Genomic DNA, 24,513 nt, shown 5'->3' with positions numbered 1-24,513 from the left:
TGTGCCTAGAGAGTTTTTTCCCTGGAGTTTTAAAATTACAAATTCAAACTTCTAATGAGTTATAGTGCTATTCAAGTTATCTATTTCATATCGGGCAAGTTGTGGTGTCTGTTTTCCAAGGAATTGGTCATTTCATCTAAGTTGACAAATTTATGTGTGTAGTGCTGTTCACACAATTCTTATTATCCTTTTGATCTCTGCAGGGTCTGTAGTGGTACCTTCTGTTTCATTCCTGATATTGGTAATTTGTGACCCCTCTCTCTGATTTCTGCTTTAATCTTAATTAATTTCTTTCTTCTGGATGTTTTGGGTTTATTTTATTCCTCTTTTTTTTGTGGATTATTTGCTTTGGGTTCTTGAGGTAGGAGCTTGGATTATTGATGTAAGACTTTTCCTCCATCCCAATATATGCACTTAAAGCTATAAACTTCCCTCTTCACACTATTTAGCTGTGTCTCACAAATTTTGGTATGTTGCATTTTCATTTTAATTCAGTCCAATGCATCTTTTAAATTTCCCTTGAGAACTCTGCTTCGACATACAGATTATTTAGAAATGCACTGTCAAACTTCCAAGTATTGAAGATTTTTCTGTTATTTGTTACTGAATTTTAGTTTAATTCCATTGTGACTGGAGAATATTCTGTATTATATCAATATTTTTAAATCAACTGAAGTTCATTTTATGGCCCGGGATGTGGTCTATCTTGGTATATATTCTGCAGGCACTTGAAAAGAAGGTGTATTCTGCTGTTGCTAGGGATGTAGTCTATAAATGCTGATTATATCTGTTGGTTGATGGTATTGTTGAGTCTTATATCCTTGCTTTTTGTTTTTTGGTTTAGTTGTTGCCTCAATAGTTGTGATAGGGCTGTTAAAGTTTCCAACTCTAATTGTGGTTTTGTCTATTTCTTTCAGTTCTATTGCTTTCTGCTTCACATATTTTGCAACTCTGTTGTTTAATGCATAAACATTTAGGACTGCTATATCGTACTAACAGATGAGTCCTTTACTCTGGATCTACTTTATCTGATGTCAACCTAGTCACCCCTGCTTTCTTAATGTTTGCGTAACATATCTTTCTCCATCCTTTTATATTCAATCTGCCTATACTGTTACATTTGAAGGGAATTTCTTATACACATCATATAGTTGGGTCATGTTATTTAATCCATTCTGTCTAATGTTTGGTGCACTTGGTTCACTGACATTTAATGTAATTTAGTTACATGCCATTTTCCTTTTTTGTTTTCTGATTTTAAAATGTTTTTTTTCTTACCTTCCTGTGTGTTAACTGAACAACTTTTAGAATTCCATATTCATTTACCAATGATGATTTTTAGTTTAGCTTAATTTTTTATAGTAGTTGCTCCAGGTATTGTATCATATATACATAACTCATCACAGTCTATTGGTGTAATTTATCCAAATCAAAAACAGAAACCTAATTTCCCTTCACAGCCCTTTTTTGTTCCCAGTTTATAATGGTCTTAAATATTTCCTTTATATAAATTGTGAAGCACATCAGTGTGATATTTTTGCTTCATTTGTCGAACACAATTCTTTCAAAAGGAAAAAGAGGTCTACTGTGTTTATCCATGTTTTTGGTTACTGTGCTCTTTCTTCCAAGTGTTCCAAGACTCCTTCTTTTATAATACCCTTTCTTTTAGGAAACTACCTATAGACATCTTTTAATGGTAAATCTGAGAGATTCTTAATTTTCTTTCATCTTAGAATGTCTTAATTTTCCTTTCATTCCAGAAAGATATTTCTGATAAATACGGGATTCTGGGCTAACAGTTCTTTTGAACCAAAGGACAATCTTCCATAAGGAAAAAATGCCAGTAAGTGAATGTTAAGGTATATAAAACATTTCTATTAGTAAGATGATGATAAACATTTAAAAGGGCCTCTTACCTCTTCTACATTGGAAGCAGTCTTAGCAGAAGTTTCCATGAAGATAAGTCCATGTTCTCGTGCAAAAGCTTCGCCTTCTTCTTTTTTTACTTCTCTTCTAGATTCTAAATCGCTAAATGTGGGGAAGAAAATGCCATGTTATTAACCAAGACAGTACAGAGAGAGGCATCTGTGGTAAATGTATGATGGGAGTCAAGGTTGTGCTGATAATTCTTTAAATTAATTTTTAACATAATAATTAACTAAATTATACAAAGTATTTTAAGGTCAAAGTGTTTACAGTATACTACCCAGTTTCAAAGAATTTACCTTCCAGCAAAATAAAGATTATGAGTTAGAGTCCCAAAATGCCAGAACTAGGAGAAAACTGAAAGACGCATCTAGTCCAACATTCTCTTGGTGCCTTTTGAATATAGTGAGGACCAAGAAGTGTACCACTGTGCTCAAAATAACCAATAATAAGTGAGCAGGACTACTCAAGTCTCCTCAGCCTTCAGCCAGTCCAAGAGAGTTCCTACGAAAGTGATAAAATAATAAGTCACAGAACTCTTAGAAGCTATAGGAAATAGTTTAACAGAACAAAAGATGCTAAAAACAAACAAGAACTATATATATATATATAAGAGAGAGAGAGAGAGAGAGAATCAAAGTCTTAGAAATTGTGATGAAAGCAGGACATTCCATTTTATCACATTGAATTGTACTAGTGAGATGGGGGAAAACAGCAGTGTCTTTCAAGTGTGTTTTATTGTAAAAGTTCAAAAACGTTATTATAAAATCATTTACACATACAGAAAAGGATGGAGAATAATATAATGCCTTTGTATTCTCCATCTGCCCTGACAGATACTAATATTTGGCCAGATTTGTTTCAGACTTTTTCTTTTAAGAAATAAAATCAATAGAGATACATACAGTTGTCTCACTTCCCATATGCCTATCTCTGATCTCATTCTCTTTCCAGTGACCCCATAGATAACCACTACTGTCTGAATTTGGTGTCTTTATTATAATGTGTGTCTAAATACTCACATGTTTACAGCTATACAACACAAAGTATTTTTTGGTATGTTTTAAATTGCGTATGTAGGTATCATTCTGCAACTTGTTAATTTTGGTCAACATTACATTTTGCAGCTTTATCCACAAGATATATGCACATCTAGTTTATTTTTCCTGCTGTATAATATTCCATTGAATGAATGTACAATTTTTTTTTGTATGCTGTATGGTAGGGGTCAAGATTCATTCTTTTTCCATGTAACTATTCCATTATTGCAGCACCATTTGCTGAATTTTTTTTTTTTGGGGGGGGCATGGGGTGGGAAGTGCATGGGCCAGGAATTGAACCTGGGTCTCCCACATGGCAGGCAAGAATTCTATCACTGAACTACCCTTGCACCTCCACTTGCACAATCAATTTTTAATTCTCCACTTGACAGTTATTTATAATTTCTTATTATTACAAGTGATTACAAATTAAAGAAGATATAAAAGTTAAAATACCAATAGGGGAAAGACAGATTAAGAATATGTGAATAAAGGATATATTATGTTAGTAAGTATTCAAGTGTGACAGAACAAGTGGAAAGAGGAGTGCCAGGGTAAGGAGGAAGGCTACTCTTTAGGATGTCATGTAGTGTGGACATCCTATAATTAACTGACTCTGCATTTCTTTCTTTTTAGTTTTGTTTTCTACCCATAGATGGACCTTGCTTTATATATATAGTAATGCTGTATCTGCAACTTTGTGACCTGATTTTTTTCACCTAATACTTTATTTATGTCATTACTTTTCTACAAACATCATTTTTAGTGAGTATACTATCCCATGAAGTAAATATATCACAATTTCCTTAACCTTTTCCTTACTGTTAGATGACAAGAGGAGCTTAACATAATAGGTGCCAAGGACTAGACAAGTGTTTTCCGTACACTATTACATTTAATCCATTTTACAGATGAAACTGAGGCACAAAGAGGTTAAGTAAAACAGCCAAGCTCACACTACAAGGAAGAATTGGTTTTCTAATACAGGCAGGTTGATTCCAAACTGCTATGCTACACTATTAAGTAAGTTTTATCAATGATTATTTTTCTGATACTAATTGAGATATTGAAGAATTTTTCACAAAATACTGACAAACACAAAGAAGAAAATAGCTACCCACCATTTCTCTATCTACAGATAATTAACAACTTGGTGAATATAATTCTAATTGTTCTTATGCCACATATACATATACGCATTATTCACCATATCTGGCTGATGCTGGTGACTCTTTCCTCCTGAGACATGGGCCAGTCCAGTCTGGAAAAATATGACTGGGGTATACAATATCTGAGGAGACCCTCCTCAAAACAAACAAACAAAAGGCTTGATATAGGCAGGGCAAGAAACAGAAAAACAAGAACTGAAAAATTTTTTTTTGTTTTTTTAATACTGATATTTTTTCTTTTTTTAAAAATTTATTAATTAAAAAAATTAAGAACATACAAAAACATTAACATATAATTCCGAAGAACTGAAAAATTTTGATCAGTTAACCAGAAGCTATGCTAGAGGTCTAGAGTAAGATGAACTGAATGTCAAAGAACAGACAGAGAACAAAGCCACCCAGCTAGAAAATCCTAGGTAAAAGAGTGAAAACCACCACCAAAATAAACTAATTAAGGAAATAAAATGCCTAGATGCCAAGAAAAAAACAATAAGTCATATTAGGAAAATTGAAGACATGGCCTAGTTGAAGGAACAAACCAACAATTCAAATGAGATACAGGAGTTAAAACAACTAACTCAGGATATTCGAAGAGACATGGAAAATCTCATCAAAACTCAAATCAATGAGCTGAGGGAGGATATAAAGAAGACACTGGATTAACAAAAAGAAGAAATCACAAGTTTGAAAAAGCAATCACAGAATTTAAGGAAATGAAAGGTACGATAGAAGAGATGAAAAAAAAAACCAATGGAAACCTACAACAATAGATATGAAGAGGCAGAAGAAAGGATTAGTGACTAGAGGACTGGATATCAGAAATCTAACACACAAAAGAAAATATAGGAAAAAGAATGGAAAAATATGAGCAGGGTCTCAAGGAACTGAATGACAACATAAAGTGCATGAATATACATGCTGAGGGTGTCCCAGAGGAAAAGAGAAAGGAAAAGGAGGAGAAAAACTAATAATAGAGGAAACTAACATGGAACATTTCCGTTCTATTAGGAAGACATAAAAGTACAGACCCAAGAAGTGCACTGTACCCCAAACAGAAGAGATTCAAATAGACATGCTTCAAGACATTTACTAATGAGATTGTCAGATATTAAACAGAAAGAAAGAATTCTGAAAACAGTGAGAGAAAAGCAACCCATCACATATAAGGGAAGCCCAATAAGACTAAGTATGGACCTCCCAGTAGAAACCATGGGGGCAAGAAAGCAGTGGTATACATTTAAGACTGGGAAAAAGAAAAACTGTCACCCAAGAATTCTATATCCAGCAAAATCGTCCTTCAAAAATGAGGGGGAAATAAAAATATTTTCACACAAAAAATCATGGAGAATTTGTGATCAAGAGAAAGGCTCTGTAAGAAATAGTAAACGGATCACTAGAGACAGATAGGAAAAGACAGGAGAGAGAGATGTGGAGAAGAATTTAGAAATGAAGACTATCAGTAAAGGTAAAAAGAGGAAAAATTAGATATGACATATAAAATCCAAAAGGCAAAAGGTAGAAGAAAGTACTTAAAGTAAAAACACTGAATGTTAATGGAGTAAACTCCCCAATCAAACACACAGACTGGCAGGATGGATTAAAAAAACAGGACTCATCTATATACTGTCTATAGGAGATGCATTTTAGATCCAAGGACAAGTACAGGTTGAAAGTGAAAGGTTGAGAAATGATATTTCATGCATACAACAATCAGAAAAGAGCAAGAGGAGCTATACTAATATCCAAAAAATTAGACTTCAAATGTAAAACAATCAAAAGACACAAAGAAGGACACTATATATTAATAAAAGAAACAATTCAACAAGAAGATGTAACAATCACACACATTTATGCACCGAGCCAGAGTGTTCCAAAATATGAGTCAAACACTGAAAAGAGAAAGGGACACATCTACCATAATAGTTGGAGACTTCAATTTCCCGCTCTCATCAATGGACAGAACATCCAGACAGAGGATCAATAAAGAAACAGAATTTGAATAATACATTAAACGAACTAGACTTAACACTTATAGAACATTACAACCCACAACAGCAAGATAATACATTTTTCTCAAGTGCCAGGATCATTCTCAAGGACAGACCACATGCTGGGTCACAAAGCAAGTCTCAAATTTAAAAAGATTGAAATCATACAGAACACTTTCTTAGATATAATGCAATGAAGTTAGAAAATAACAAGCAGAGGGCCAGAAAATTCATAAATATATGGAGGCTAAACAACACACTCTTAAACAATCAGTGGGTCAAGGAAGAAATTCCAAAAGAAATCATTCAACATCTCAAGGCAAATGAAAATAAAAATACAACATATCAAAATTTCTAGCATGCAGCAAAGGCAGTGCTGGGAAGGAAATTTACTGCCTTAAACACATGTATTAAAAGAGAAAAAAGATGAAAAACTGAGGAATTAACTCTCTACTCAGAAGAACTAGAGAAAGAACAGAAAACCAACCCCAAAGCAAAGAAAGGGAAAGAAATAACGAAGATTAGAGCAGAAATAAATGAAATTGAGAACATGAAAACAACTGAGAAAATGAATAAAATCAGAAGTTGGTTCTTTGAGAAAATCAGTAAAATCAATGGGCCCTTAGCTAGGTTGACAACAACAACAAGAACAAGATGCAAATAAAATCAGAAATGGAAGAGGAGACACAACCATTGACCCCGCAGAAAAAAAGGAGGTAATGAGAGGATACAATGAGCAACTATATGCTAATAAAACTAGACAACATAGATGAAATGGACATCTTCCTAGAAAGGCATAAACAACCAACATCAACACAAGAACAGACAACTTCAACAAATCTATCACAAGTAAAGAAACTAAATCAATCATCAAGAAGCCCCCCAAAAAGAAAAGTCCAGGACCAGATAGCTTCACATGTGAATTCTACCCAGCATTAAAGAAAGAATTAGTACCAATCTTGCTCAAACTCTTCAAAAAACTGAAGAGGAGGGAACGCTACCTCACTCATTCTGTTACACCTAATACCAAAGGCAGACACAGATACTATAAGAAAAATCCTCAACAAAATACTTGCAAATCAAATTCAGCAGCACATGAAAAGAATTATACAACATGACCAAGTGGGATTTATTTCAGGTATGCAGTGATGGCTCAACATAAGAAAATCAATTAATATATCATATCAGCATATCAAAGCAGAAAAACCACATGATCATCTTGATTGATACAGAAAAGGCATTTGACAAAATCCAACATTCTTTCTTGATGAAAATACTTCAAAGGATAGAAATAGGAGGGAACTCCCTCAATGTGATAAAGGGAATATATGGAAACCCACAGCTAACATCATCCTCAATGGGGAAAGACTGAAAGCTTTCCCTCTAAGATCAGAAACAAGACAAGGATGTCCACTGTCATTATTGTTATTAAATGTTAACTTCCAGTCAAAGCAATTATACAAGAAAAATAAATAAAAGGGATCCAAATTGGAAAGGAAGAAGTAAAACTCGCACTGTTTGCAGATATGATACTATATGTTAAAAATCCCCAAAACTCTACAGCAAAGCTACATGCAGCAAAGTGGCTGGGTACAATATCAACACCCCAAAATCAGTAGTGTTTCTATACACTAGTAATGAGCAACCTGAGGAGGAAGTCAATAAAAAAATTCCATTTACAATAGCAAACAAAAGAATCAAATATTTAGGAATAAATTTAACTAAGGATACAAAAGACCTAAACACAGAAAACTATAAGAAATTGCAAAAGAAATCATGGAAGACCTAAACACATGGAAGGGAATACTGTGTTCACGGATGGGAAGACTAAATATAGTTAAAATGTCAATTCTACCCAAATTGACTTCTAGATTTAATGCAATAAAAATTAAAATCCCAAAAACCTACTCTGCAGCAACAGAAAAAATGAAGCAAGAGGTCTCACACTACCTAACTTTAAAACATATTAGGAAGCTACAGTGGTCAAAACAGCATGGTACTGGCATGAAGACAGACATACTGACCAATGGAATTGAATAGAGTGTTTAGATATAGACCGTGCTGGTTTGAAAGGAATATGTATCCTAGAAAAGCCATGTTTTAATACTGATCCATCTTGTGGATTTTCTAATCCTTATTCAGTACTGTAGGTTGGAAACTTAATTAGGTTATTTCCATGGAGATGTGACACATCCATTTGTGGGTGTTAACCTTTGATTAGAGGGAAATATAAAAGATTATACCTTTTATAAGATATGAGTATCTTATAAAACTTGCAATAAGAGGCAGTTTGATTACAGGAATCAAACCTTTGATTTGAGAGAGGTAGTACCCCATACAGGAACTGTTTAAAAAGATGAAAAAGGGATCTGACTCTGAGTAGAGATATGAATGACGCTGATTTGGATAGAACTAAGGAAAATCAGAATACAGGGTAGAGGATGATATCGTCCATATTTTAAAACTTCAACTTCTATGTGAGAACAAAGGGATAGATGCTTATTTGGTACAAAGTTTGTATTTTGGGTAGTTCATTTCCTAATTTCACTTGTGTGGTTTGATTAAAGACATTAACCTTTGATTAGGATTAACCATTCCAGAAGGGTCTTCATTAGTTTACAGGAATCCTTTAAAAGAGGAGATGTTTTTGAGAAAGGGAGAGAGCCATGAGAGAGCACAAAAACCACGACAGCCCACACAGCCAAAAACCTTCAGAAAAGAGGAGAGAATGCACCTTTGGGGGAGCTTCATGAAACAAGGAGTCTGGAGAGAAAGTTAGCAAAAGTTGCATGTTCCCCATCCCCCTTTCCAGATGAGAAAGAAACCCTGAATTTCATCGGCCTATTATTTGTTTATTTTTTATATTTTTACCGACAAAACATAACAACATACAAACACGAACATTCTTAACATATGATCATTCCATTCTTGGTATACAATCAATGACTCACAATATCATCACACAGTGTATATTCATCGCCATGATCATTCCTTAGAACATTTGCATCACTCCAGAAAAAGAAATAAGAAAAAACTCATACATACCATACTCCTTATCCCTCCCTCTCATTGACTGCTAGTATTTTCATCTACCCAATATATTTCAACCTTTGTTCCCCTATTTTTCTTCTTTGCACCTTACCACTCCCTTTCACTGATTACTAGTATTTCAATCTGCTCAATTTAACATTGTTCCCCCAATTATTTATTTATTTTTAATCCATACGTTTTACTTATCTGTCCATATTGTAGACAAAAGGAGCATCAGACAGAAGGCTTTCACAATCACACAATCACACTGCAAAAGCTATATCATTACACAATCATCCTCAAGAAAAATGGCTACTGGACACAGCTCTACAGTTTCAGGTACTTCCCTCTAGCCTCTCAAATACACCTTAAACTAAAAAAGGGATATCCATATAATGTCTAAGAATAACCTCCAGGATAACCTCTCGACTCTGTTTGAAATCTCTCAGCCACTGACACTTTATTTTGTCTCATTTCTCTCTTTCCCCTTTTGGTTCACTGGCCTTTTTTGAGTGAAGGTAACCTTTTGTTGGTGCCTTAATTTTGACATTTTTATAGACTTGCTTTAAGTAGGACATTTTCAAGGATTTAGAACTGTAAACTTGTAACTTAATAAATTCCCCATTTTAAAAGCTGTTCGGTTTCTGGTATATTGCATTCCAGCAGCTAGCAAACTAGAATATAGACCCTCTCATCTAGAGACACCTGATTTTTGATAAGGCAGTCAAGGCAACCCACCTCTGAGGACAGAGCACCCTCTTCAATAAATGGTGCTGAGAGAACTGGATATCCATATGCAAAAAAAATGAAAGAGGATCCATATCTCACATACAATACAAAGATGAACTCAAAATGGATCAAAGACCTAAACATCAGAGCTAAGATTATAAAACTTGATTTCTTTTTTTTATTTTTACATGGGCAGGCACCTGCTGAGCCACCATGGCCCGCCCAGATTATAAAACTTTAAAAGAAAATATAGGGAAATATCTTAGAAAACTTGTAACAGGAGGCAGTTTCCTAGACCTTACACCCAAAGCATGGGCACTGAAGAAATAAATAGATAAATGGGAACTCCTCAAAATTAAACACTTTTGCGTATCAGAGAACTTTGTCAAGAAAGTAAAAAGGCACCCTATGCAATGGGAGACGACATTTGGAAACCACATAACAGATAAGCGTTTAGTATGCAGAATATGTAAAGAGATTCTTCAACTCCACAAAAAGATAATCCAATTAAAAAATGGGCAAAAGACATGAGCAAACACTTCTCAGAACAGGAAATACAAATGGCTAAAAGGCACATGAAAAGACGTTCAACTTCATTGGCTATTAGGGAAATGCAAAACAAAACCACAATGAGATATTATGTGACACCTAAGAGAATGGCCAGTACTGGAGAGGATGTGGAGAAAGAGGCACACTTATCCACTGCTGGTGGGAATGTAAAATGGTACAAATGCTCTGGAAAGCAGTTTGACAGTTCCTCAGGATAAGTATAGAACTGCCATATGATTCAGCAATCCCATTACTAAGGATATACTCTGAGGACCTGAGGGCAAGGACACAAAAGGACATTTGCACACTGGTGTCTATGGTGACAACCTTCTCAATCCACAATGAATGGAGGCAGCCTAAGGGTACAATGACTGAGAATGGAAAGCAGAACTATGGTGTATACATACAATGGACTATTGAGCAGCTGCAAGAAGGAATGAAGTTGTGAGCCATGCAAGTAGGTGAACGAACCTTAAGGACTCCATGTTGAATGAAATGTCAGAAACAAAAAGACAAATATTATCATGCCTCACTCACATGGACTAACTATAATATAAAAACTCGGTGAACTGAAGTCGAGAGCATGGGTTATCAGGTTGGAGAGCCTATTGTAAAGGGTACTAAATTGTAAGCTCTTACAGCAGTCACATATATTCAGGAGTTAGTTATGTTATTTCTAAATTCTGAGATATTGAGCTGTTTGTTTATAACCTGGTCCTTTCCAGAAACTTTGGGTATTTATGTGACACCTCATACTCAGAATTAGAGCTCTGAAGCTATGAAAGTCAGCAGTACCCCACACATGAAATGATGAAAAAAGGATCTGACTCCAATTAGAGATATGAATGAAGCTGATTTGGATAGGAGGTAAATCAGAATACAGGGTATAGGATGATACCGTCCATATTTTAAAAGTTCAAGTTCTGTGTGAGACTAAAGGGAGAGATGTTTATTTGGTACAAAATTTGCATTTGGGTAGTGCATTTCCTAATTTCACTTGTATGGTCAGTTTAGTTGAACACCGTAAGTATATGGAATCTTGAATAGGGTATGAGACTTTGTTGGTTTGGTTTGTTCAGGTTAGCATGATGCCCTGATATATCCCAGAGTAATTTGGGCTGTGAATAAAGAAGCATTTGCAAAGTCCCCTTGGGGCACTTGGGAGAAAGAAGGAAATATTCAACCTCCCCATCTGGAGAATTTCTGATATTCTTGCAAGCAGGGGAGTCATCCAAGTCAGTGGGCCAAGCCCTTGATCTTGGGGTTTGTCCCCATGAAACTTACTCCTGCAAAGGATAATCTAAGCCTACTTAAAATTAAGCTTAACCATGTTTCATGAAGATGATTGTATAACGTTATAGCTTTCGCAATGTGACTGTGTGATTATGAAAACCTTGAATCTGATGCTTCTTTTATCTACGGTATGGACAGATGAGTAAAACATACAGATTAAAAATAAGTACATAATAGGGGAAACAAATGTTAAAATAAATTTAGTAGACTGAATGATAGTGATCAATGAAAGGGAGTGGTAAGGGGTATAGGAAAAAAATAGGGGAAACAAAGGCTAAAATATATTGGGTAGATGAAAATACTAGCAAGCAATGAGAGGGAATGGTGAGGGGTATGGTATGCATGAGTTTTTTCTTTTTTCTTATTTCTTTTTCTGAATTGATGCAAATGTTCTAAGAAATGATCATGGTGATGAATATACAACTATGTGATGATACTGTGAGTTACTGATTATATACCAAGAACGGAATGATCATATGGTAAGAATGTTCATATTTGTATGTTGTTATGTTTAAAAACATTAAAAAAAAATTAAGCTTAAGTGTCACCCCCAGAGAAGCTTTTGTTGCTCAGATGTGGTCAACATGGCAAGTGAACTTACACCCCTACTCCCTATGTGGGACATGACTCCCAGAGGTGTAAATCTCCCTGGCAAAATGGGACAGAAATTCCAGGATGAGTAGGACCCAGTAGCAAGGGACTGAGAAACCTTTCTTGACCAAAAGGAGGAAGAGATAAACGAGACAAAGTTTCAGTGGCTGAGAGATTTCAAACAGAGTCGACAGGTTATCCTTATGCATTAAACGGATATCCTTTCTCAGTTTATGGTGTATCGGAATGGCTGGAGGGAGATGCCTGAAACTGTTGAGCTGTGTTCCAGTGGTCTTGATTTTTTGAAGATGATTGTATAACGATATATCTTTTTGAGCATTTTTTTTGTGGGGGGGGGGAGGGGGTGCATTGTCCGGGAAACTAACCTGGGTCTCCCACATGAAAGGCAAACATTCTCCCACTGAACCACCTGTGCACCCCCATAAAAATATATCTTTTGCAGTGTGACTGTGTGACTGCGAAAACCTTGTGTCTAATGCTCCTTTCATCTAGGATATGGACAGATGAGTAAAAAGTGTGGATTGGAAATAAACAAATAATGGGAGGGGGGATAAAGGTTAAAATAAATTGGGTAGATGGAAATACTGGTGGTCAATGAGAGGGAGGAGAAAGGGAATGGTATGTATGAGTTTTCTTTTTTTTTTTCTTTTTCTGGTGTGATGCAAATGTTCTGAAGGATGATCACGGTGATGAATGCACGGCTATGTGATGATACTGTGAGCCACATGATTGTACACCATGTGTAGAATGTTTATGTATTAAGATTTATCAATATATATACATTTTTTGCATGGGCAGGCTCTGGGAACTGAACTTGGGTCTCCGGCATGGCAGGGAAAAACTCTGTCACTGAGCCACTGCCCAGTAAAAATATTAAAAAAAAAAAAACAAAAGATGATACAAAAAGCAGCTTAAAGTCTATTAACTTTAGGTTTGTAAAACTTATAGCATAACTGGGCAAGGATAATTTATCCAATTATTATCTGAGTATCTCCCATTTACCAAGCCTTTTCCTAGATATGAGGATAAATCACTCAACAAGAAACAAAAATCCAAAATACCCTGGCCTCACGGAGCTGACATTCTAGTAGGGATAAAAAGCAGGGTGGGGTGGGGCCATGCTAGCTAGTGATGCAGTAATGTGCTTGTGGAATTTTGTCCCATCATTTGACAAGCATGTTTAAGGGGAAATTAACTTCCAATTGTACAATTTTTTGAGAAAATACTATTTTGTTTATGTGCCCTTAATCTCATTTTATGTGAATCCCCTATCTTTGGACATTTTAAGTCATTTCTAGTTTCCACTACCAGTATTTCTGGATGTTTGCATTTGTAAAGGCATCAAAGCAAAAAGGGTTTAAGGATGTGCATGTTCAGGGGGAATGTTCAAAAAAGAGAAAGCAGCAGTTTAGTAATTCACGATCTTTCTGCTCTACCACTAGTTCAGACTGAGTATCACTGTGCTCTTTTCTGTTTTCTTTTTTTTCATGGGCAGGCACCAGGAATCAAACCCAGGTCTTCAGTATGACAGGCGAGAACTTTTGAGCAGCCACCATGGCCTGTACCTTTTCTTTCTGTTTTACTACCAGTTCAGACTAAATATCAGTGTTCTTTACTTTGGACACTTTTTCAGTTTTCCAGGTACATAATCAGACTGTTTTCAGTAACTTTTGCCCACTCTTTAAACATCATTAAGTTGTCCCCATTAAGTAAACAGCACTCTATCCTAAGCCATTGTTTTTATCTATGCCCACTTCTTGTTTGCATATTAAAACTTTCATCTTCTTAGACTCTGCACCCTATTGCTTGCATAACCAATTTAAAATGTAACAAGAGAACTGTGACCGAGTGCCTTTCTAAAATTCCCTCAATGGCTCCTTACTGCTTAATGGATTTAATTTAAAAATTGCTCATTCTGTGTTCACGTCTACCCTAATTCAGTTCAGCTAATAATAATCATTCATTTAACTCCCTGTTATTTACTATTCATTCTTTGCATGTCATATACTCCTCTATTTTTCCTTTCTCCTAGCTTCTTCCTTGAAATTTCTTTCCTCAGCTACTTTAGTTCTATTTATAAAGTCACCCATCTAGGATTCATTGGAATCTGATGTTATAAACTCTACTCCACCTTCCCTTTTCACATTTGGATTATAAACTCCCCAAGGGCAACAACCAAATTTTAGCCACCAATAATCCAGTAAGAAAAAAAAAGAACACTAAATAAAGTAACATTACAAAATCAAGAATTTCCTTTTCCTTTTAAATACAATAATAAGATGTCTAAAAACAGAGGGTGACCTTCAACAATTTTTAAGGTTTTAATGTTGTTACTCATGGTGTTTCAGATTGTTTTAGTTTGCTAGTTGCCGGAATGCAACACACCAGAAACAGAATGGCTTTTAAAAAGGGGGAATTTAACAAGTTGGTAGTTTACAGTTCTAAGGCCAAGAAAATGTTTCAATTAAAGCAAGTCTATAGAAATGTCCAATCTAAGGCATCCAAGGAAAGATACCTTGGTTCAAGAAGGCCGATGAAGTTCAGGGTTTCTTAACTGAGAAGGCACATGGCGAACACAGTCAAGAGTTTCTCTCTCATTTGGAAAGGCACATGGTGAACACAGTCAGGTTCCCCTCTCATCTGCTAGCTACTTCTCCTGGCTTCCTGTTTCATGAAGCTCCCCGGGAGGCATGTTCCTTCTTCATCTCCAAAGGTCGCTGGCTAGTAGACTCTGCTTCTTGTGGCTATGTCGTTCTGCTCTACTCTCTCTGAATCTCTTCATTCTCCAAAATGTTTCCTCTTTTATAGGACTCCAAAAACTTACCAAGACCCACCCAAATGGGTGGAGACATATCATCACCTAATCCAGTTTAACAACGACTCTTGATTAAATCATGTCTCCAGGGAGATGATCTGATTACAGTTTCAAACATACAGTATTGAATAGGGATTATTCTACCTTTATGAAATGAGATTTTGATGAAAACATGGCTTTTCAAGGGTACATACATCCTTTCAAACCAGCACACAGACACAGGGAAAAAACTGGCAAGCTAAACGAAGTAAGAAAACTATCTTGAATATTCTTTTAGTTCACACCACACCACTGAATGATGGAAAGAACACTTCCATCATACAAAGATTAAACTTCCTTACAATAGTCTTAACCTTGAAAGGTTAATGAGATGATGTTAAACGAGGAAAGAATACCCAAGAAAGACCTTGACTGGATAAGATCTTGACTGGATTTTCTAGTTACAAAAAAGTTATCAATAGTTGGCTTTTTAAAACATGGAAATGTCAATTATATTCTGTGAATATCAAACCTCTACTTCCATTAAAATAATAATTTCCAAAAGCAAATTTATATAGTATTACGTTATTTGCTATCTCATCATTTTGTTTACAGCTTTACTGAGCTGCAAACAAAAAACTGTATATATTCATTAAGTTTAAGATATGATGAGTTTTAACACATGTATAACTGAGAAACTATCAACTCCCCCAAATTTCCTCATAATCCACTGTCATCCATCTCCTCCTTCCCCTGAACTCCATAGAGCCACAGATCTGCCTTCTACCACTACAGACTAGTCTGAATTTTCCATAAACAGAACCTTACAGTATGTGTTCCTTTTTTTTGACTGTTTTTTTTTTCTCATTGGCATAATTAAGATTCATCCATTTGTTGCATCTATCAATAGTTACTTCCTCTTTATTGCTGGACAGTATTCCACTGTACAGCTGTATCACAATTTATTCATCCATTCATCTGTTAATGGACATTAGGGTTGTTTCTAGTTTTTGGCTATTAATATAAAGCCTTAGCTATAGGCTTAAAAGTAAGCTTATAAATACTTACTAACATGATATCTACTGAACAATAGTATAAGTGTTTCAGGATTTTAAGCAGAAGTATACCTGATTAATCTATGCATTGCATTAATTCATGAAATTCACAGTAGGCCATGAAAAAAGGGAAAAAACATTTTTCTGAATTCTGCCAGATACTTATTTCTAATACCAAATATTTCAAACTATTTGGATAATATTTAATCATCTTCCCTTCCTCAAATAAATCAGTGGGTTTTATTTTTAAATTACTAATCAGATTAAAATGCTGTCATATTATTTTTTAAAGCATACCTCTGAAAATGAAAGTAATTTCTAACAAAAACGGTAACAGTAACGATTTCTAACAAGTTTATTTTATTCTCAGCACTTTCAAAACTAAAAGAAATATTTTAGAATTTTCAAAACTTTACTATTTAGGCAATAATTTACACTTAAGACAAATGTATAGGAAAATTAGTTACATAATTGCAATCCCCAGTTTTCATCATTAATGCAACGTAAACTCTAAATTAGTCTTTTTACCTTTTATTTCCAATAAGCATAATAACCATGTTGGAATTGGAATGCTGGCGGGCGTCTTCTAACCAGGTTGTCAAGTGGTTGAATGTATCTCTCCTAGACATAAATGATAATTTGATTACATTTTTCAAAGTACTGCTCCCTAACACTAAATACAATGAATATATTTTCATTAAAGGGAACTATATTTTGAAGGCTATCCATTTATGTAATGAGAAACAGATTTCAAGTACAGCGTCTGGGTTTAGAGTTCACTGACTACATCTCATTTTAGAAATGAAATTTTACGAAAGTTTAGAAAATTCCATGTATAAATAATATTACTGAAGTGATTAATTTGGGGGAGCTTATGCATATAAGAAAAATATTATAGTTGCAGATTTAAATTTGATTCAAGATACAAAGTTTTCAAGGCAAAGAACTAGGGCATATAAAGGCAAAACTATACCTTTATTACAGGTATCCTTATTAATTTAGAAAAATCTTTGAACTACCCACAGAACCAAAATATTGCCAAGTTCTCACCTTGTAATATCATACACTAGCAAAGCCCCTGCTGCACCTCTGTAATATGACCTTGTGATGGAACGAAAGGACTCCTGCCCTGCCTGTAGGGAAAGAAAAGGTGGAGAGTTTTCCTTTAATGAACAATTCTCTTCATTTTCATATCATACATATGCAGAATGACTATACAAGTAAGGAATGGATGTATAAAGGAAAAGGAGAAAACGTTACTTCAGCAGCATTAGAAAAATCACAATACCACTATCGCTCAAGTCAACCAGACATACAGGCAGACACTCCCTCCCCACCCCCCAAGAACAAGACCTTTTTGGCAATCCCTGACAACCCAATTTACTGAATGGCTTCACAATACATGAATCATTATTAGAGCACAGAATGGACTCCTAGCAACTAAGCTCTGAAGACAAATTTGAAAGGAAGCAAATAACCCAGAGCCTCACATTTGAATTCAATAACCCACTCCCTGGGGCAGCTGTTGACACTAGAATAAATAAAGCCCATTGTAAATAAATGATGAATGACATCTTTACGCCCACCATCTGCTGGTGTAAAGGTTGTTGGAAGGCCAAGGATGCAGGTTTTATCAGTTATATCATAAACTGCAGCAAGCTTTCAACAGTCATAAGATGGAATTCTTTGAGCAATCATTTTATTACAAAAAACAGAAAACGGTTCTGAATTTAATTTATGTATTTTTTCTCTACACAATCAGTTTTCTCTGCATCTGACATATAATGCTTGTTCAAAAGGCAACAGGATGTAAAAGTCATCTTTATTATCCACTTGTGAAAGAGACACCAGATATTATGCAAAATCAGTTAATTTCTCTCTTTTACTAGTGGCACTAACATTCTGTTTTTAAAGGTAGACTGGTGAGGGATATGCCTACTGCCTCTGAATTTAACATGGACAGTTTCTATCAAAAGAACTTTTTTGCAATTGCTACTGTATTTTTCAATCTAGTTGAACAATTTCTGTATTCAAAAGTTAACTTCTTGGAAAATACTCATGTTTACATACTCCGCATTCTGATCTTACAATACAAATATTAAGTCCCTTCACACTCAGAATGCACACACAGACAGCTCATGTTCTGCCCTATTCTAACACCTGACACTATAATTCTTTGCTTTAGCTGGCAGTCCTATTCTACTCTTTCTCCTCCCACTCAGTGCCTAGCACTAGGTCTGGCCCACAGCAGGCATGCAGAAAAAGTCTGCTGAGTGAATGAATTCATATGTCTTTGTCACATGTAGCAAATGGTCATCACTCCATCATATCTAAATGACTGGACATCAGAAAAATTCTAAAATGCTAAGACAGTAAAAATAACTTCTCCTGCATGAAAACTAACAATTAGACCTTCTCTGAGTACTATAAGAGCAACTGTGGCACTTCATCTCAGCATGAGTCATAAATACTAAGGAGGGGTTCTGTGGAGAGTAATAAATTAAAAAAAAGAAAAGAAATATTTTACTAGTTCAAAATAAAAATCAAGTTCAGAGCTCTTGTATCTCTCATGCTTAAATGTCAAGCAAAAGTACAAGCTCTTTAAAACAATCTTGCCAGGACACTGATGGATGATTAAAATAAACACACTGAGAAAACACCACTACAGAATCAAAAATGTCACTGTTTCCAGCCTAGAAATGATATACTAAAATAGTAAAGGGGCAAATAAACTTAGAAAAATGAGAATAGTATACATCTCTACACCATTTTCATTCTTCCCAAATGATTTTTGCAAAGAACAAATATGTTCCAACGTGTTTTGAGATAATTTACGTAAAGTATTGCTTTATACTGAATCTGCCAAATTTGATTTTGCTCATGACTACAATACCAAACTAAAATCTAAGCAAATAAAAACCACACACTCCAATGGAAGATGATGAATGTAGTTATGCCTCTTAAAATCTCATTACTTTATAATGAACAAAGAATAGAATTTCAACATTCTTGAGACTTAGTATGTATGAAAAACATCGACTCTGGGCTCAATCTCCCTGCTAATGGTATTGGCAGCAGTGAAAGAAATCTCGCCCAATAAAGTGTTCTATCATAGGTTCTCTAACTATAAGCTATTAAACAAAAACAATCAACTGTGCAAAGCTAGTCCAATTGTTAACTGTTGATCATACTGAAGCAAAGTAATCTAGATTTTAAAAAGTACTTTAACTTGTTGGAACGCCAGTTGATCTACATTGTTTTAAGTGAAAAAGAATGTCAACCTAGATCCTCTTTACTATGAAGAGTTGGTTTAAAGGGGTTCTAGAACTTTGAAATTGAACAGGATGCAGATTTCTTTGTAGTATGGGGTTCCCGGTAATAGCTTAGGGTGCAAAGAAAAATGCACTTAAAAAAGATGGGAATGGGATGCATGGGTAGTTCAGTGGTCAGAATGTTCACTTTTCACGTGAGAGACCCGGGTTTGATTCCTGGACCAAGCACCCTCAAAAAGAAAAGATGGGAACGATGACTGGCTAAGCGAACAGCACCAGAAAACAAATAAATCTAGGGTAGGCCAGTTTCACGGTCAGAAAGAATCACGAGCTGTTTGATTTTTTTTTTAATTGGCAAGATAGCTAGATAAGCAAAAAAAAAAAAGTAGAGTAGAGCAAACAGGCCTTGAGAAACGTTCACGCTCATTTTCAGCCATGCATAGTATTAAAAACAGAGTCATGGGACATTTGTGCAGAAGATTATATCCTGATTGATTCCAAAGAGCCAATAGTTAGAAAATCAAGATTTGTGAGGATTACACAGTATCACCCTTAGTTACAGGCCATTGATCTAACAACTTCAGCCATGCAAAATATAGCCTAGGAGCAAAAGAAGAAAAAAAAAGATAGCTAAATAAGCTGTCACAATGCTCAACAAGCCTTAGGTTTTTACTACACAGACTCAACTCAAAAACTCGAGGGCTCTGATTCAGGATTTGCTTTAATTGGGACATTTTCATGGTTACAGAATTGTAAACTTGTAACTTAATAAATTCCGCCTTTCAAAAGCTGTTCCATTTCTGGTATATTGCATTCTAGCAGCTAGCAAACTAGAACATGGCCCTTCCCAACCTGGGCTACCATTGTTAACTCCCCAGTCCTTTTCTGAGGGAGTAGAGTAACTGGATACATATATTAGGGTGTCTATATGCAGGCACCAATCCATCCAGAGGGAGCCTGAAAAACTCAAATCAGGGAACTCATCTTTGGTTCATCCCCCAGAAACTACCCTATAGGCAAAAGCTGTTTGCAGATAGCTAAGGCAATTTAAGAAACAAATAAGTGAAAATGGCCTAGGGCAAGGATTACCTGCTTAAGAAATACAAAACCCTAGGGAGGAGTGAAAAGTCTATGTTCCAGGCATTGGAATTTCTGTAATTGGGAGAATTTCTAAGGGCAGGAGATTGCACAAGCAAGAATATGGCACAGGCTCAGAAATGAGAGAGGACCCTACATTTCATTTTCATCCTGTGATATTTCTGATAGGAGAGCCCCAATTTGCAAAGACTATAAAATGTGTTTTTTGTGCTTAAGTGTTGGTTTGCTTGTTTTTGTTTGCTCCTGGTACTAAAGGAAATTTCTGTCATATCACCAGCTGGATACAAATTTAAGGAACAGATAAGCTCAGGGAATAATCCCCACAGTTAACCCCTTAAAGCATGAAAATTTATAGTAAGTACAAAAAAAGATGATGAAACACGAAATGACAGCTCATTCAAAGGCACAATATAAAATTCCAGAAACTATCAACAAAGACCACCAGAATTTGGACATACTGGTCAAAGATTATGATCCTCAATATACTCAAGGGGATAAAATAAAACAGTGAAAGAACTAAGAAAAATAATGTGAGAATCTTGAAAAAGAAATAGAAATTTTCAAAAAGAAGGAACCAAACAGATACTGGAATTGAAGACCACAATAAACTAAATGAAAAATTCCCTAGAGGATATCAAAAACACATTAAACACACACACACACACACACACACACACACACACACATTAAAGCCAGCAGAAGACAGAATGAGTGAACTCAAAGAAAACACAAATGAAATGATTCAGGCTGAGGAACAGAAAGAAAAAGAACAAAAAAAAAGTAAACTGAGCTTAAAAGACCTGTGGGACACTTTCAAGCATATCAATATATACATTATGGAAGTCCCAGGAGAAGAAAGAGAGTAAAAGGTAGAAGGAATATTCAAGGAAATAATAGATGAAAACTTCCCAAGTCTAATCAAAGGAGTGAATACATGTAACTGAGAAATTAGGATTTAAGAGATCATTTTGATTACTGAGTCATTATATAGATATTCCTTTTTGCTTTCTGGAATATTAGAGTAGATAGAGGAGAATACTTGATATTCCTAAACTATAATTCAGCTGCCCTAATATCTGAAATGATTGTAAAAGCCTTTGTGATTCTAAGAGCTGTTACGTACTAATGAAGAATTTGAAGTCATTAACCAGTTTCAGTCCCAGACATTCGTCAATCGTATGGGCTAGACTCTGCTAATGAAAGATAACTTATCTCCCTTCCTTTTGGCTTATACCTTCAGTATTAAAATGATAGCTCTGCCTCCCTTCCTTTCAGCCTATGTTCTATTGAAATGATAACACTGTCTCCTTTTCTGCTTAGAACATGCTATTTGAAATTGTAATGACTTCATCTCCTCTTATTAATATCTTTAAAAACTCTGACCTCCCTAAACTCGGGGAGACAGATTTTGGGCCACTAGACCATTTGCTCTTCTACTACATATGCTCCTAGTAATAAACTCTTTCTCTCTTCGAAACCACGGTATCTCAGGAATTGGTTACTGACTGTGTTGGGCAAAAGAATCCTTGGCCTTTGTCCAGTAACATATGCAATTCAAGAATCCCAATGAACCTCAAACAGGATAAATGCAAAGAGAACCACCACAAGACACACACAATGCCAAGCACAAGGAGAGAGTTTTGAAAGATCCACAAGAAAAGCAAAATGTTATGTACAAGGGAGTCCCAATAAGATTAAGTACTACTTCTCATCAGTAATCAAGGAGACCAGAAGGAAAAGGATGAAGTAAAATGCTAAAAGAAAACAATTGCTAATTAAAAATTTCATATCCATAAGGGCTGCCTTTCAAAAATGAGGGAGAGACTAAGACATTCTCAGATAAACAAAAGCTGAGGGAGTTAGTAATTGCTAGACGTACTCTACAAGCAATGCTAGGGGGAGTTCTTTAGACTGAAAGGAAAGGACTCTAGACAGTGGATCAAAGAGGCAACAAGTAATAAAAACCTTCAGTAAAGGTAACCATATGGGTAATTATGGATTAAATTCTCCAGTCAAAAGACAGAGACTGGCAGAATGGATAAATAAGAATGACCAAAACATATGCTGTTTTACAAAAGACTCACCTTAAATTCAAAGACATAAGCTGGTTGAAAGTGAAAGGATGGAAAAAATACACCATACAAAAGCTAACCAAAAGAAAGCTGGTGTAGCCATACTAATAACAGATAAAGCAGATTTTAAGTAAAAAACCATTAACAAGGGACAAAGAAAGTCACTATATACTGATGGAGTGAATTCGACAACATGTGCCAACTATAAATATGTATGCTCCTAACAGTAGAATCTCCCAATATATGAAACATATATTGAATGATCTAAAGGAAGAAATAGATGGTTCTACATGCACAGCAGGAAACTTTAATATACCACTTTCAATAATGCATAAAACATGAATATGGAAGAGCAGTAAGAAAATAGAAGGTCTGAATGGTATTCTAACCCAACTAGATCTAACAGACATATAGAGAACACAACAACCAACAGCACCAGAGTACGCATTCTTCTCTACCAAGTGTGCGTCATTTTCCAGGATAGACCCTATGTTGGGTCACAAAGTAAGTCTCAATAGATTCCAAAATGCTGAAATTGTGCAATGTATTTTCTCTGATGAGAATGGAATTAAGCTAGAAATCAATAACAGAGGGAGAATTGAAAAATTCACAAATTAAACAATGTACTCTAAACAATCAATAGAGTCAAAGAAGAAATTATAAGAGAAATTCAGAAGTATCTTCAAGTGAATGTAAATGAAAACACAACACACCAAAACTAAAGGTACTGTTGAGAGGGAAATTTACAGCTCTAAATGCTTATATTAAAAAAAGAAATCTCAAATTAGAACTAACCTTACAACAGAAGGATCTAGAAAAAGAAGATCAAACTAAAATCAAAGTGAGTGGAAGGAAGGAAATAACAAAGATAACAGCAGCGATTAATGAAATACAGACTAAAGAAATAGAATCAACAAAACCAAAAGTTGTTTCTTTGAAACAATCAATAAAACAGCACACCTTTAGCTAGAAATGTAAAGCAAAAAGAGAAATAACCAAAATCGTAAGTGAAAGCGAAAACATGGCTATGGATCCCACAGAACTAAAAAAGATCATAAGAAGATACTATGAACAGCTGTATGCCAACAAATTAGATAACCTAGATGATATGGACAATCACACAATCTGCCTATACCGACTCAGGAAAAATTAAAAGATCTCAACAGAACTGTAACAACAAAGGAGACTGATTTAATAATCTAAAAGTTCTCAATAAAGAAAAGCCCAGGGAGTTCCAGGAAGACGGTGGAATAGGACAGATCGAGTTCAGCCCTGCTCCAAGGAAAAGTTAGAGAAGGGATGGGAGAGTGACTGAGATGGTGATTCCAGAGTGTAACTGACCTGGGAGAGTCTTCTGCACCACAAAGGCTGGCCCTGTTTGCAAAATGTGAGGAACTGAGAAGCAGAGAACTGGAGCCTAAAAGGGAAGTCTGGAGTCCTCAGGAGTGCATGGATGGGGAGATAGGGCCTAGGAAGTAAGCCGAGCTGTGTTCCTTGAATGCGCTACCCTCACCAGCGCCAGGCCTGCGACCCGCAACTCACTCCAAGCCCCACACACTTGAACCCCATCATTCACCTCCACTCTCCATGCTCCAAGCACCTCCCTCCCACAACCCCCTCCTGCACATCTCACCACATACCCCCAATCCCAGTGCAGCCCAACCCACCTCTCCTGTGCCCCTCCTGAGCACTATCTCCCCCTCCCTGCTCCCTGCAGGTTGTCGCCAGTGCATAAAGGCCGCAGTGCTTACCTCTATATACAGGCTACACCTTCCTCCAGCCCATAGTTGCACAGCCCCATCCTGAACCCCTGAGCTCTCCGCACAGGTACATTAGTTTACGGCATTCCTAGACCCACGCATGTGAATGGCCCCTAGCCATACCCT

General features: G+C 35.8%; 1 protein-coding gene across 1 annotated transcript in view; it reads right to left on the bottom strand.

Moving 5' to 3' along the window:
* The window catches only part of RAB2A (RAB2A, member RAS oncogene family), a 150,296-nt gene that overhangs the window by 33,506 nt on the left and 92,277 nt on the right, over nucleotides 1-24,513 (bottom strand). The window contains exons 4-6 of the mRNA XM_077166840.1: nucleotides 17,236-17,318; nucleotides 16,714-16,806; nucleotides 1,917-2,028 (exon numbers count right to left, since the gene is read on the bottom strand). Coding sequence (XP_077022955.1) covers nucleotides 1,917-2,028; nucleotides 16,714-16,806; nucleotides 17,236-17,318 — 288 coding nt within the window. The remainder of the gene's footprint in view (nucleotides 1-1,916; nucleotides 2,029-16,713; nucleotides 16,807-17,235; nucleotides 17,319-24,513) is intronic.

Source organism: Tamandua tetradactyla, chromosome 6, assembly GCF_023851605.1.
Source record: "Tamandua tetradactyla isolate mTamTet1 chromosome 6, mTamTet1.pri, whole genome shotgun sequence".
Classification (NCBI taxonomy): Eukaryota; Metazoa; Chordata; class Mammalia; order Pilosa; family Myrmecophagidae; genus Tamandua; species Tamandua tetradactyla.
Note: the sequence above shows the minus strand (reverse complement) of the source record. Positions and strands in the feature narration are given on the sequence as shown.